The 15,804-nt window shown below is 35.2% G+C and overlaps 1 protein-coding gene across 1 annotated transcript in view; it reads right to left on the bottom strand.

The window, feature by feature from the left end:
• The window catches only part of LOC113555310, a 125,426-nt gene that overhangs the window by 58,578 nt on the left and 51,044 nt on the right, over positions 1-15,804 (bottom strand). The window contains 9 exon segments of the mRNA XM_026959736.1: positions 6,115-6,198; positions 6,266-6,337; positions 7,114-7,257; positions 10,495-11,286; positions 13,285-13,434; positions 13,526-13,786; positions 14,764-15,172; positions 15,241-15,512; positions 15,606-15,781. Of these exon segments, the coding sequence (XP_026815537.1) occupies positions 6,115-6,198; positions 6,266-6,337; positions 7,114-7,257; positions 10,495-11,286; positions 13,285-13,434; positions 13,526-13,786; positions 14,764-15,172; positions 15,241-15,512; positions 15,606-15,781 (2,360 nt within the window).

Below are 15,804 nucleotides of genomic sequence, written 5' to 3' on the forward strand. Positions count from 1 at the left end.
GCATGATTGTCGATCAATTAATAAAAACTGGAAAATCTAATTTAAATTGACGAAGTTTAAACTGTGATTCGATGGTATCTTTTATGGTGGCTATTTCATTAAGTCATGCTTCGATTACTATCATTTCTGTGAAAGTAACCTAATCCTAGAATCCTCAGACATTAGAAACGTAAATACGTTTCACTTATTAAATTAATGATTTTTTATTTTGAACACACTGATGCTATGTAAACGCTAAAGCACGGACTGATATATTTAATTTTCGGAAAGACTGATATTTACATGTGGTAGGTACGTGCACGTAAAAAATAACGCTAACGTTGCTGTTCGGTTCTTCTCTATTAATAATAACATGACAAACAAATAACAAAAATAACGACATATTTCAATTACGGACTTCGTGTCTACATTGTCTACATAATAATATATTAATTAAAACACAAAACATGCTAAAACACAAATTAATATAAAAGCGTAATTTTTTTTTTAGTATTAAGTGTAAATTATACCTTTAAGACACTGTAATGTGATGATTCCGGGCGGACAGTTATTTACGCGGCTTTCACCTGTTGGTAGACACTTGGCTGCCAAACACTTGTGGCCGGCATCACAATCGGTATCGTTCCAACACCATTTTCTGGTTGCTGTGGTTATTATTTGTTGTTCAGAGTAGCTGTTGTTTATATTAGTTTGGTCGTGGTTTGTGGGTAATACAGTCACATCTTCAATTTCAATACTTTTAGACGTAATAGTGTATTCGGTTGTAGTTAACATATTATAATTAGTATTATCATTCAAGTCCGTCGTGTCTTGTTCGGTATTACGGGATGTCGATTCGTTATTAAAATTGGTAATGTAAGGAGAATCTGTTCGAAATTCGGACGTAGTTTCTTCGGTTGGTAAAACAGTAAATTTTCCCGCGGGGCTATCGGTGGTGTTGTTAAACTTGGCGGTCACGTCCGCGTTGTTTTGAATTGTTGTCGAGTCATATATATTTCCGTATGGATTTAAGGGCGTATTGTCAGAACCACTTTTTTTCGAGTCTGTAATAGTTGTGGTCTCGTAATTTTCTGCAAATGCACTTGTACCTACATTAGTAGTAGTAATTTCATTTTCATCAGTAGTTATCGAATCGTTTTCAGTATTTAATCTCGACACAAGCACTTCTATAGAAGTTGTAAACAAATTTATCATCGTAGTAGCGTCGTTTATTGATATAACCGTAGACGTTTCGGTTTGGTCTACGTCGTCTGTTTTTGCCAACGGCTCCAGCGGAATGTCAGTCGTAACGAATTCATCGTTTTTGGGTGCATTGAAATCTGTCGGAGAGTTAAATAAATTGTTTTCTACGCTTTTCTCGGTATCGATTTCATTAGAAGATTCTTTCGTAGTGGTACTCTTAGTCTTAATCCAATCTGCCATGGTGATAATTGTGACCGTGGTCGTTTCTCGATTGGCATATTTGAAATCCGTATCTTTAGATGCAAATATCGCGCTGTCCGTTGCCATAGGTGTATTTTCAGTGGTCGTTTCAAATAACGTATTATTTATTGAACCGAACGTCATAATTTGTTGTGTTGTTTGATCGCCGCCAGCTAAAATGTTATCGGTCCGGTCTCCTTGAATTTGTGTTGAAACAATAGATTCGTTTTTTCTTTCAAAATCTGATTCAGTGGTTACCTCATTATCCATTGTATACATTTCGTTTGCATAGATTGTATCATCTCTATCCGCGACGTCAGTCGATGTTATAACGCTTTCATTTTTCCCACGTGTACGAACGGTCGTTGTTAAATCATATCCCATACTATTAGCTACGTCGTTGTTTACAAAACCGTTTGTTACTTTGTAGTTTTCAGTAAAAATTTCTTTCGAAACAATTGCCTCGGTGGGTTCTGTATTTAATACGGTTTCTTCCATACCGTTAATTACTGTTGTAATTCGGGTTCTCACAACAGTCGAAGATTCGCTTACAGACGGTACACTTACACTTTCCGTACCGCCAAACAACATTTCCCATTTTTTTTTAACGTCTTGAGACACGTTACTATCGTTTATATTTACCAAACCGGGCACTATTGACGACTCAACAATTTGAGTAGTAAATTCGGGTGCATTAGTCGTCACATCGTCACCTGTATCAACCGAATTAGACGGATGCCTTACAGATTCATTCGTTGTTCGATAATTGAATGTCGTCACGGTGATTGCCGCTTCATTTTCATCTGTTGGTATAGGTCGCTGAGTGTTTTCTTCGGTTGAGTTATTGAACTCGACGCCATTCACGGTTGTGTACTCATCAATTTGATTATTTGAAGTTATGATTTCTGTGTTTGAACTAATTGTCATCGGGCGGAGAGTCATTTCTATTGAATTAACAAGTGTAAAATCGTTTTCTTTATTTTTATTGATCGAGTCTACTGTCGTCGTTTTTATGTCTTCGTATATTATATCTATAGATGTCGTATCAATGTCATTTATTATCTTGGCAATAGTTGTAGTTTCATCGTCTGGAGTTTTTTCGGTATCGATTCGTATGTCCCCAATTGTTGTCATTGAATGCGAAGTAAGATTTGTAGTTACATAGAGGGGTTCAGTTGTATTTTTGTTAATAATGGCGATAACTTTTTCTGATTTTTTTGTGGTTAGTACTTGATCGTTTTCATTATATTGATTAGTACCCTCATTTAAATAATTATAAGTAGTTATTAAGAAATTCGACTTTGTTGTTGTTTCTTCATTAGTATTTAAATCAGTCGTAACATTATACTTAGAATCAAAAAATTCGTTTAATGTAACTAATGTTGTCGTTTCTTGATTGTTTGTTGTACTTATAGACATAGGGAGTTCATTTAATGTAGTAGTTTCTAAATATGAAGTAATATTTTTAATTTGTAAATTGTTATCTAACTCAGTGGAAATTGTAGTTTCGCTAAATTTTACAACATTAGGATTGTCTGTTAAATTGTTTTTCACGTTGTTTTTAGCATATTCAGTACTTATTTCCAAATATGGTGTTGTTGCACTTTGTGCATTATTTTTTATTTCGTTTTCTTCGTCGGGATAAATTGTTCTAGAGTCCATAGATTCGTTTGAATTTTCCGTTGTAATTTCATGATTTTCGCTCATACTTTGAAGCGAAGTACTTCCAGTGCTTTGAACAGTACTGGATATAAAATTTAAATTTGATGTTGTTTCCACAACCGTTTGTTCAGTATCGATATTTAAAGTGTTATCGGTAGTTGTGGAAATTATGAAGTTCGTTGAACTCTCTGTAGATTCATTTTGATTAAATAACGTACTTTTGTCAGTACTTGTGTGCATATTATCACTATCGAACATCGATGTAATTTTAAAATTATTATTATTATCATTATTGAGCTTTGTAAGATTTTTTTTAGAATTTTTCGTTGTAATTTCTACCGTATTTGAATCGTAACCATGAATTATATTTTGAGTAGTTATGTCAATATCGTTTATCAAATCATCAGGTGTTTTAGTTAAAGACAATTTATTAGAAACATCGATTGTAGTTGTTTCCGTTAAATTTTCTGAAAACTCGATCGTTTCAATATTTATTTTATTCTGTGACTTAGTGGCACTTTCTGTTATTATATTGGGGTTAATAAAAACTTCTGATGTGATAGTGGTCGACGATAAATTATCGTCATAATTGCTATTGAAATATTTTGTTTCATTTTCAATAGAATTTGACGTAGTTGTTTCAAAAAAATCTTGCTGCAGTTGAGTCGAATCAATACTGTTATCGGTTGTTAATGCCTGAGCGTCGATTGCAGTAGTCGTTAAAATGGATTCAATTCCACCATTAACAGTGATCGCTTCTATATTTTCATCACGTAGTGATGTCGTTTCAGCAGATTTGGGTACAAAATATTGGGTTGAAATTTCAACGAAACTATCACTGTTGTTTATTAAATTAGGAACAGTATTTATTTGAATGTTAGGTTCTGTTGTCACGCTATCCATTGTATTTGTTATTTCGCTCGCTTTTGATATTGAATGTTGCGTCGAGCTATCGTCAAAATTATCAACAATGTTTACTAAATCCGGGATAGTACTTATTTGAAAGTTAAATTCTGATGTTACGTGATTAAATTTGTTAATATTTGTTTCATTTTCTTCATTAATATTAGCCGTAGTCGCGGGTGTAGTTTTTTCATCTGAATCGATCCAAGTACTACTAGTTAAACTAATTTTGTTTTCATTTTCTTTTCGTTCGGTCGATAAACTTAATATGTTGTTGGTAGTATACTCATCAAATAATGTTACTGAAGGCTCGGTAATTGTAATACCATCGGCTGTTATCGGTTCACTCGTTGTCGTATTGGGTATATCTTTTTTATCAAAATGTAAGTCGTCGCCTTTAAACATTTTCGTTGGTACCGAAGAGCTAATTATTAATTGATTAATCTCGGTTGTTAACAATTTGTCAGTTTTATCAGTCGTGTCGAATTCAGGGGTGGTAGTAATTTCAGTCAATATATTAGAGTTTTCTGTGCTTAGGCTAGATATTAGTACATCGTTAGTTGTGACGGTCGTAACAGTGTATTGCGGTAACAAGTCTACTGTGTTTTGTACAAAAGCGGGAACAACACACATTAAAAACAAAAATAGTTAGTATCTGTTAAAAGATTAAAAGTAGATTTCAAAGTGAAAGCTTTTTACATAAAAACACAATAATATTGTCACATTTCATTTGTTTGTCAAAATTACGAAATAGTATTCGACACAAATGAAAGTTAATAATATTTTGTTCGGGACTACATAAGCGTCTGTTGTCTTTGTTATGACGTAGAGGCGCTTTTGCAGTATTTAAAAAAAAAATTATTATTATTAATTTCATTCAGACTTGTGGAGGTTTCTCCGTTGTTAATAAAGCTCTTGTCACCACTGCATGCACACGATAGTTAAATAAACAAGCGAATATTGTAGATAATAATTTGTGTCTGTGTGTGTATATGTGTAGTGTAATGTGTGTATTGTGTGTGATATCACTGCAGGTATCAGTGGTATAAATAATAATGAAATACATACATTTTTATATAACCAATAAAATTGATAGCATTTACTATGATATGTTATATATATATATATGATAAATGATAGATGTATGATAAAAAACAAAGTTATATTCTACACAAGTTAGATGCACCTTCGTAATGAGCGAAATACATAATATATATTATTATAGGTACACGAACTTTCGTGTATACGGTGAAATCGATTAAATAACTAATATCTATAAATTATTACAATGGTATAACAATATGAAAAAAATAAAATAAAATCTTCTCGTCATAACGGAGATTTATTGATTCGATATATATTTTATATGTATTATGATAATAATAATAATACTAGTATACTACATTACTCGTGTATGTTTGATATATGTGTAAAGCATTTAATAGAAAACAAGAATATCGATAACTCATGCAGCCCATTCTACAATTATTTCTACTCGACAATCGATTAGGTACGTATAATGTATAAATGTGTTCAAAACTAATCAATTCTACTTACTGTATGATAATTTGTTTAAATTTAAATACACATGCGATATAGTCCTCTGTATATTTTTGTATTTTATGTATGTAACTATAGTATAATATAATATTCCCCATGCTGCAGTCTGTGCTTTTGCGTCACATTCCCCCCAAAATGCCCACAAGTCTATCTATCATTGAACTTTTTTACATTTACATCAACAACATTTATAATGTTACTTTCGAGTTTTGAGTGTATAAAATACAAACAAACGCTTATTTTACGTATTCACTTTCGTTAAAAATAACATTGAGATGTGCTGCTATCTGACACGTATATTCACATAATATTTACATGATAATAGAAATGACGAATATGTATTTACATGAAAGAACTATAGGAAATATAAATACTTTATACATAAGATTTAAGCAATCAAAGAGAAAGTAAAGAAGCAAGTATCGTCAAAATGATGTTTCGATGCTTGATTCTTCGCCGGATGTCTTGAAGTCGTGATTATATAAGGAAGGAGTGAGGAGGTTTTAAAAACAGCAACACATCTATTATCTAAATATTATCCCATTTGAGTTAAATACTCGCACATACCTTTAGCGCAAGCTCCAGTTATCGGATCACATGGTACACCTGTCGGGCAATGCTCACATCCCGGGATCGCAATAGGATCTTGACCTACGTGTTAAAAAAGTTCCAAATTTAAAAAGTTATTCGACAGTGCTGTAGAGATAGAATATCTTACTCGATAATATACAATTGCATCCATCACACACGTAACCGTTTTGGCAGTGTTCATTCTTTTGGCATTGGCATACTATAAATGTAATTTAAATCGTTAAAATTGTTGTTTTTGTACTGTTATTAAAAAAAGTTAAATACATTTCAAAGCGAAAGATTTTGCCGTGTATACTTTAAACGAATGTCATAATACCATTATTTATTATGTAAATATATATGGTACCTATACACATACTGCAGTGTATAAAGCTAAACACCGCATAAATTGAATTTATTGAATGGAAATTTGGTGGTTAAAAGTACCTACATATTTCAATATGACATTATGTAGTGATGTATAAATCAAAAACACAAATATATAAAGCAATCCTGACCAATATTAAAAAAATAAACCCGAGTTATTTCGCTGTGTTTATTAAGCGTTACGCCCGCGACAATAATAATATTATAATGATTGTGAAATCATGGAATATTCAGTTCACTAACCAAATAATTTAGGTAGTTATTTCGTTCTTGATATTAATAAATATTAAAACCAAATAATTGTATTGTAATAAATTAAATTAGAGAGTATAAAAAGGAAAAAAAAACGTGACAACAGTAATATCAGAAATCTCGTTTTATAAATTATTTTATTGACAGTTTGACCTTGGAAATATGACCTATATAACGGGTGGGTGATGTATTGATAATTTCTGTAGTCTGATTTTTGCGAACAGAGTAATATGATAATAATAAAATATGTTAGAAATGTTTCGTAAATTTAACTAAATATACAGGTCAAGGCATAAGTCGACGATATAATTATCTGCAATTAGCATAATTATAGTAACAGCGATTTGCGGCACTTACATTTCAAGCAAACTGGTTGATGGTCTTGTACTTGACAGTCTTGTTGTGAATTACATGGATTGTTGTGTTGACACGGGTTTTGGCACTGATTCGCAATGCAAGCTTGTCCGGACGGACATTCGTAGTGCGCGGAGCATCCGACCACTGAAATCGCCAAACGACATTGCGTGTTTATAAATTAAGTGGAGAACAGTATAATATGTAAGGAACGCAGATATAGATCGAATTCGTTCGGATTTCATTCGATCGATTTTCCAGCCCTAACTGCGATAGTAAATTATTATCGTAATGAATAAGCGTTTGTATTAGCGCGTCAGACATCAAAGTGTTGCCGACATGATTCTAAAAACGAGTCTTAGAGTCATGTTTGCAAGTAAACAATAAATGTTCTGCGCAGTATTAACCGTCACCGTAACAAGCTTATTATAAAGTAAAGTAAAGTAAAATCAATAACACCAATCACCATTTCGTCGAGCCGATACTCTTGAATTCAACAGTAACACGAAAAGAACATAGTAAAATAATAATCGCTTAAGTAATACCATGACACAACAGAGTCAAACACATCATTTTTACCACATCAAACACTTTACCGACTGTAACGCGTTCGGGGCGAAAACGTGATCGAAAGCGATTACGACGGTACAATTTAATAACTGCAACGACGGTTTAAAGTGAAGCAACAGAGAGCGCTAAGAAGAAATGTACACAGGTATCGTCTCCGGCGAATGTTCCCGGCGCACTGCAGCAGAGCGTAGTAGAGGTAGACAGCGGCGACAGTAGGTGGGCGACATGCATATTCCTCCGGAGCGCTGAAATAAAACAAAAAAATTACGGCGGCCAATCAAATGTCGATCGCGCGCCTCGGACTGAAAACTGCCACGGAGCGGGTAAAAAAGCCGAAAGGGGGACAGACGTCAATTAAAAATAATATGAAAGATAAAAACGGATCGGCGGCGACGTCGGCGGAGGTGGGGATCGGTGGCCCGCTGAACGCGAAGATCTTCGCCGCCGCCGCCGCCGCTCGCAAATGTAAATAGCCGGCGTGTGGATTTAAACCCGCGCAGACCGCGCGCACTGGCATTACTATAATAATAATAATAATAATAATAGTATATATGTGTATATTATGTATTATGTGGTGGAACGACTTTACTTTCACGGCGGCTTAACCAACCGTAGCGCAGTCGTAAAATTGTGAGTGTATGTGAATGTGTGTTTGTTTGTGTGTGTGTGTGTGTGTGTGTGTGTGTGTGTGTGTGTGTGCGTGCTGCTATTCTCTTTCTGAATATATTATTATACATCCGAATATGTATATGATATATGTTTGCGCGCATTTTACTTTACATAAATTATTATTATTATTATTATTACTATTTACTATCTTCGGCGTATAGTTCAGTCCCAGTGAAAGTTATTATATTCCACAATTAGTGTGTCTGGGCCGTATATATAGGCACGTCTGGTTTTTTACATTTTTTTCTATTTTTTTTTCACGTCCGTGATGATGTTTATTTTAATATTTGTAGGAAGGACGCGCGTCGGGCGTGTAAACGGTGAAATAATACTAACGTGTGTATAATATGTACCTATATATAAGCCGCGGCAGTCTTCAGCGACCTTACGCAATCGTCCGCGGCACTCTATTGTTATAGGTATGTATACATACCTATAACTAAACTTTTTAATTTTTTGCGTTAAAATTTACTTTCAATTTTATTTTTGCACATGAACGGACGATGAGCCCGCGATAATGTTTGTAGGTCACGTGCACTATTTATAACATATTATATATGTAGTATGTATACTCTTATGTACACAGACTCATATACAATCGTATAATTATGTATAAATATTGTTTATTATATACATATTATTAAATTTATAAAGGTAGTACATAAGATACTATATGTAGCTGGTGTCAGAGACTTTGACGCACCGCACTTCATGCACGACATTTTAATCACGAGTGTCAAAGCGTAACATGCACGCGGTCGCAACGACTGTTTTAAGTCGTGTTTATAAATGCGTACAGGTGTGGAGAACGCGCGTGATCGCGGTCCGAAAAGCGCGGAAACCACTCGTGAAAAAAATACAATATAAATTAATTATAATCAAACATACTAAAGATACATATAAATGATTTTATAAAGTATACAAGGCACGCGTCACGCCGTCGTCGCACATGCGCCGAACGAGGTTCGAACGTACATTTGTTATAGTGTGATTAAACTATAGTACGATTTTACAGAAAATATTTTGTCATAATTATAATATGTATTGTTTAATTAATAGACTCTATAAATAGACGCGGACGACGACGGGCGGTGAGCTGCGCGTGGCTGCAAAAGCACGAAAGATGATATCGAGGGAGAAACGGAGATCGAGGATATAATCTATAGCAGTGGCGCATATACGCCTTTCCCTAAAAAAAAGATGAAATTTGCTGATCCCCGATGGACCGAAAGCTTCATTATATAAGAAAAAGAGCCACAAGCAGACCCCTTGAAATGCAACTCGATCTCCGCTGATGGAACATGCGCTAACCGATATAGCATGCTAGCCGGTAACGGTGTACCGTGGTAAAGTACGATACCACATTGGCGGGATTTTATGACATGCGAGCAGGGGAGGAGTATTGTGCTATAACGCTAGTATTAAATCTTTTCGAGAAAAATTTCAGATGAACGTTATTGATAATAATATTAAACACCAAATTTATCATTAACCTAATTACATCACGAATTTGTTTTTATTTTCTGCTAAACATTTCTGAAAATTACACCGGTTCGTTTTTGAATTCCAATAAAATAATAATAAGTTTTCCGTAATATTTTTGTATAATTATTTCTCCTTTTGACTCCATCAAAAATAAACTAGATTCAAAGTTTTACCAGATAAGTACTTTCCAAGGAGTTAATCGAGATCGGAACATTTTATTCTGAAAGTAAAATTATTGATATATGTGTATACTGTGAGCATAATGCCATATTAAAATCCATATGATTTATTATGTTATCGAATATAATTACTAGCACTCTACGTTTTATACAAAACGCATACTTAGATCGATACAACGAACGTGTTCAAATAAAGTAGTTTTCAAGTAGTTTTCAGTCATCACGCAGGTCATAATATTGTTATTAATTCTGCCCGATAATAATTACTGAAAGTGTTAAAGATATGTATGAGAGAATGACACCGCACGAAAGGACGGTCAAAACCTGTAACGATTACGGTGTTCGGTGGACGAATACGCATAACACAACTTCCTCCCCCACAGCGGCCACGCGTAATGATATATATGCTTAATTATTATATGTAGGTAACAGCGTTTGCGTGTCGTTGTTGTGTGTTTTTCGTTTTTTTTTGTACATTTACCTTTCAGACATCCCGACTTCGAATCGGCACTGTAACCGGCCGGACAGAACTTGCACACGGCCCGGTGCCCGTCCACGCCGCACGGGGCGTCCGCGGGACACGTGACGTTCGCGCACGGGTCGACGCACGCAAAGTTGACGCACGCCTCGTGCTCCGGGCAACCGGCGTCCCGGAGGCACATGGACGCGGTTGGCGCACAGTTGTCGGCGCACACGCACACGGCCCGGTGATCGAGCACCAGACACCGCTTGTCGGCCGGGCACGGGCCACCCGCACCGCCGCCGTCGCACGGACTCAGGCATCGGCCCTGTCCCGTGCACCGGAGGTGCGGCGCGCAGTCAGCGTCGGCCCGGCACTCGCGTTCGGCGGGCGCGCACGACAACTCGCCCAGCTCGCTGACGGCGAAGCCGTACTTGCACGCGCATCGCGCCCGGTGGTTGCGGACCATGCAGGCCCGGGGTGGGTCGCACGACAGCCCGTCGCACGGATCGCGACACGCGCCGTCAACTGGGCTGCACGCCCGCGACGCCGGGCAGTCCGAGTCCACGGCGCACCGGGACGCCGCGGCCGGTCCGTCGCCGGCGCGCTGCACACAGCTGCTCGGGTCCGGCGCGCATCCCACCGCCGGGTCGCCCGCGTAACAGTCTGGGCACGCGCACTGGGCCCTGTGCAACACCGGCCGGCATAGAGCGTTCAAGCCGCAGGTGTCTCTCACGCTACACGCGTCAACGCAACGTCCGTCGATGCACGTCTTTTCGTTTGTACACTGACCGTCGTCGGCGCATTCGACCGCTGGCGATAGTAACGCGTCATAAAAAAAAATAACAGTTTTTCGTCAGAATATATATACACACTACGTCCTAGCTAATAACATTATAATATACTATTATACACAATATGTTACATTTTCAGGGCCGTATTTATCATTTTGTTGTCACAACTTCTCGTGGATGATTGATGTAATGCTAATGGGCAATGCCCGTGCTTAACATCTAACACTATTAGAATCAATGGATATTAAACTTGCCGGAAGGTTGTAGAGAAGATTCTTCGAATTTTTTTATATTCATATTTATACCATTTAAGTAGGGTACTTATCGATTAAGTATATTTACATAATATATACTATTTGTCATTGAAATTAAATATCCTTTTTAACCTGCGAGAGGTTTTTTTGCAGGATTATGAGACTTAAGGTATTATAAAAAATAAGAAAAATGTATGCGACCGAAAAATATTGTTATCTTTTTTAAAGTATTCATTTCAATATTGTCCTAATGACATTGGTCCCCTCCGATCGAATTCTAAAAAAATATTAAACCATCACCATGACGTTCCCCCTCTAAATACGACCCTGTCTTTTATGTACATGAATGTCCGGGTGTATATGTGTGTGTAAAGTGTGTAAGCGTGTGTGTGTGTGTGTTTAAGATGGCTTAATATTATTCCCAAATATCATAAGGTTAGTGCTATGACGAAAAAAGTTTAACATTTACCTACGATAAATTTTAATCATTTTTGCAATAGTTCTACATTTCGAAATCTGGTTAGATCAGGTCGAATGATTCTGATTATACAATAAAATGAATTCGTATATAATAAAACGTTTTCGAGTCGAAAACTAATGAACCGTAATAGCCAATTAAGCTAATGAGTTATTTATTAAATATATTTTTATGTCAAAGGTCAAATTTACTAAAATTATACAAAGGAATAAGAATGAAGTTGTAATAATAGATTAAGAAATCTCCTTTAATTATGAAATATATTTAAAAATATTTTGTTACTTTTTTACTTTGTTTATCGAAGAGGTTTTCCCCGTATTTTTACGTATTTTTAATTGGTAATAACATTAAGCCAACTTATCATATTATTAAAAATATACAAATACTTTAAAGTGATGGAAAGAACTGTGAAAGAATTTATTCTCACAACATGCCATTGAAAATATAATATGCCCAAGCAGTAAACCGTTTCAAGAAACAAATAGTGACTTTCAATTACAATGTAATAGGTTTTAAGCAAATCACGCTTCGTGCACAATAAATTACAATTGTTTAGGTTAAACGTGTGAGTATATAACACTTTCACAGTTCCCTCCAATCTGAACATTGACTGCTGTAGATCATGTCCAATTAATCATACTAAAACATGTAGCAAAGGGGATCGTGATCGTAAGAAATAGTTTAAATACATATTGAAGGTATTCTCAATTGAAGTGGAATAATAATATTTTAATCAATCATTATAATGGAAATTCCAGATTGGGGGAAACTGCTCATACTTTCACGGTTAACTCAATAGTGTATTGTTTAGAATTAAAGTCCAGAACATATAATAATACATAATTACAAACCAATATAATACGTGGACAAGTGGTAATAAAACAATAATGTAGTCGTACCACTTATTTATATAATATAATATGTACAAAAGCTGTATCTATTAAAAAAAAAGACCATGCATATTTATCTATTATTAAAACAATATCTACAAATCTCGTTTATACATTTCGTCGGATCTTCGAATCGTATAATAGACCTATAACAATAATATTATGCACACCGTTGGTATAATATTATATAAAACAACTGCAGCAGATAAGTGTATTATATGCGTCCGAAACTATAATAATCATATTATTATCATCGTAAAAACTACGGAATATCATCATAATATTCGCGGCTACATTATAATGTCGTGGTACCTAAATTTTATAACATAATGTCGAGTATATCGATGATCGTCGAACCGATAACGTAATATTATGGTACAATGAACACGACTTACCTTGGGAGCACTCTTTTTGCGGAGAACCAGTCGTGCCGGGCGGGCACTGGCAGATGTACACCGTCGATCCCGCACTGCCCGTCGGTTGACAGATAGCGCCCTTTCCGCAACCGTTTGTCCTACAGTCTGAGGGTAATTTTTTCATTTCGCCTGGAATAAAAAAAAATCGTACATTTTTTTGATGTTCAATTTTTGAATTGAGTTTTTTCCAAGGGCAGCGCCGTTCAGCGAATGCTCTCACATTGCACGTATGGATTTCCCGCAGGATATTCCGTCGGGCAGTAGCATTTGGCGTCCTGGTCGTTCACCGGTTGGCAGAGTGCATGTTTTCCGCAAATGACGTTCTTACACGGGTCCGACCGCTGTTGAGCTTGTTCGCATACGCATCGTTTGCTTGGGTCACCTGTACAACCAGGAGGGCAAAGGCACTCGTAACCTCCGGCAATGTCTTTGCACCGGCTGTTCTGTCCGCACGGGTTCGACGCACACTTATCCGCCGTTCCTGTAAAACCATTTTAGATTGAAATATTTATAATTTAATTAAAATATATAATATACTCATTAAGTACATATTTGATATGTATCTACATAATACATTTTATGATGTTTAGTTTAATATCATACAATTTAAAATTCCATTTTATCGTTAAAAACGTTAATAATAATAAGTTTAAATAAGTGCAAGAGGAAATTAATTTATTCATTTTTACGTATAAAAATAATGTGGATGCCTATACATATACCTATACTGTCGACATAAATATATATTTATTCAATTTTATGATTTCCGTTACGCGAGTACATATTCACATTTATAAAGTTTTATAATGTTTGATTTATTACATGCAATTTCTTTTTGGGAAGCAAACACTTTTAAAAGTTTTACTTGGTAGACTCTCTAAGCTATAGATTGAATATAGATTTCACTTAATAAACGAAGAAATCAAAAAAATAAATAGGAATAAACTAAAGAGTACATGCTGCCTCTTAGTCTTTAAATATGAATCATCATTAAACATCAAATTTACATTAACATATGACTTTAATAAAGTAGAAATAATACCTAATCGGTGTTTTGAAAAATTAATTACAAGATAACTAATTATATTTAAGTACATGATTTTATAATTCAAAATTAAAGTTCAATTTATAAGCCATAAATGTACGAAAAAATGAAATTTAATGTATATAATAATTGATGATAATTTAGTGTTTTAATAATAATTACGTACATTAGATACATGTATGATAATTGTCTAACTAACCGACATCAGTGTAATTCCGTATAATTAACTATTAAAAATAAAACATAAATGATAAACTTTTACTTTTTAATTTTACTTTAATTATACTGATAAGCATTAATGTATACGATAAATGATTATGTGAATGACGATATAAGTTTAAAAAAAATCACTTTCACGTTACCTTAATAATATTCTAAAAGATTTATTATTATTATTATTATTTAATATTTACCTGGCTTGCATTCAAGTTGAGCATTTCCATAATATCCAAGTGGACACGTACAATAAGCCATTCTATTTGTAACTCTACATTGTGCATTTGATCCACAAGCACCTTGCTCCAAACATGGATTTCTACATACTTTGTCAGAACCACATTTTTTGTTTGTCTCACAATCATCATCCTTGTCACAAGTATATCTAACACATTCAATATTGGGTTCTCCCTGGAACCCGTCGGGACACATACAAACGGCTCTATGATCGTTGACATGACATTCAGAATTGTTTCCACACGGTATTCCTGCTGAAACGACGTCACAAGGATTTTTGCATTTTCCATTTTGACAAGACCGGTCATTCGCACAATCTGCATTAGTACGACATCCGACAACGCATAGTCCATCCGAACATATATGACCCTAAAAATTAAAATTAATTGACATGTTTAAAATAGCAATCGAATTGAAATTTGTTGAGTTAATATTACTGTTGGACAATTCGTGCTGGAACTACATTTCGTTGTACACGTATCTTTATGACATATTTCTCCACACGAACAGTCTTTATTAGCCGCACAGCGTTTTATGCAATAGCCAGTTTCCAAATCACAGGGACACGTCCCATCGCATTTTAAAATCGATTTAACGCATCCGATTAATGGGTTTCCGTTAAAGCCAGCCATACAACTACATTGCACTCCGTGATTAATGACTTTACATTCGGCACACGGCCCACAAGTAGTAGCACTGTCACAAGGAGCTGAATAATAAAAAAGTTTTATTTATTTTATATTTTAATAATTAATATTAGATTATAAAAACTTTTTAAACAGCATCACTCTATATGGCTTACCTCTACATTGTTTGTCGATACACGCTTCATTATCGGGACATGAAGTATCACTGTGACAACCTCCAACACACAAACGATTTTCGCAAATCTGATTAGGATTACATTTAGAGTCTGAATTACACACGGCTTTGCAAATTCCGTTATGACACCGTTCATCAGATAAGCACTCCAAGTCCCTAATAATTGTGTGCATTATTAA

This window comes from Rhopalosiphum maidis, chromosome 2 (genome assembly GCF_003676215.2).
Source record: "Rhopalosiphum maidis isolate BTI-1 chromosome 2, ASM367621v3, whole genome shotgun sequence".
In the NCBI taxonomy this organism is placed as follows: domain Eukaryota; kingdom Metazoa; phylum Arthropoda; class Insecta; order Hemiptera; family Aphididae; genus Rhopalosiphum; species Rhopalosiphum maidis.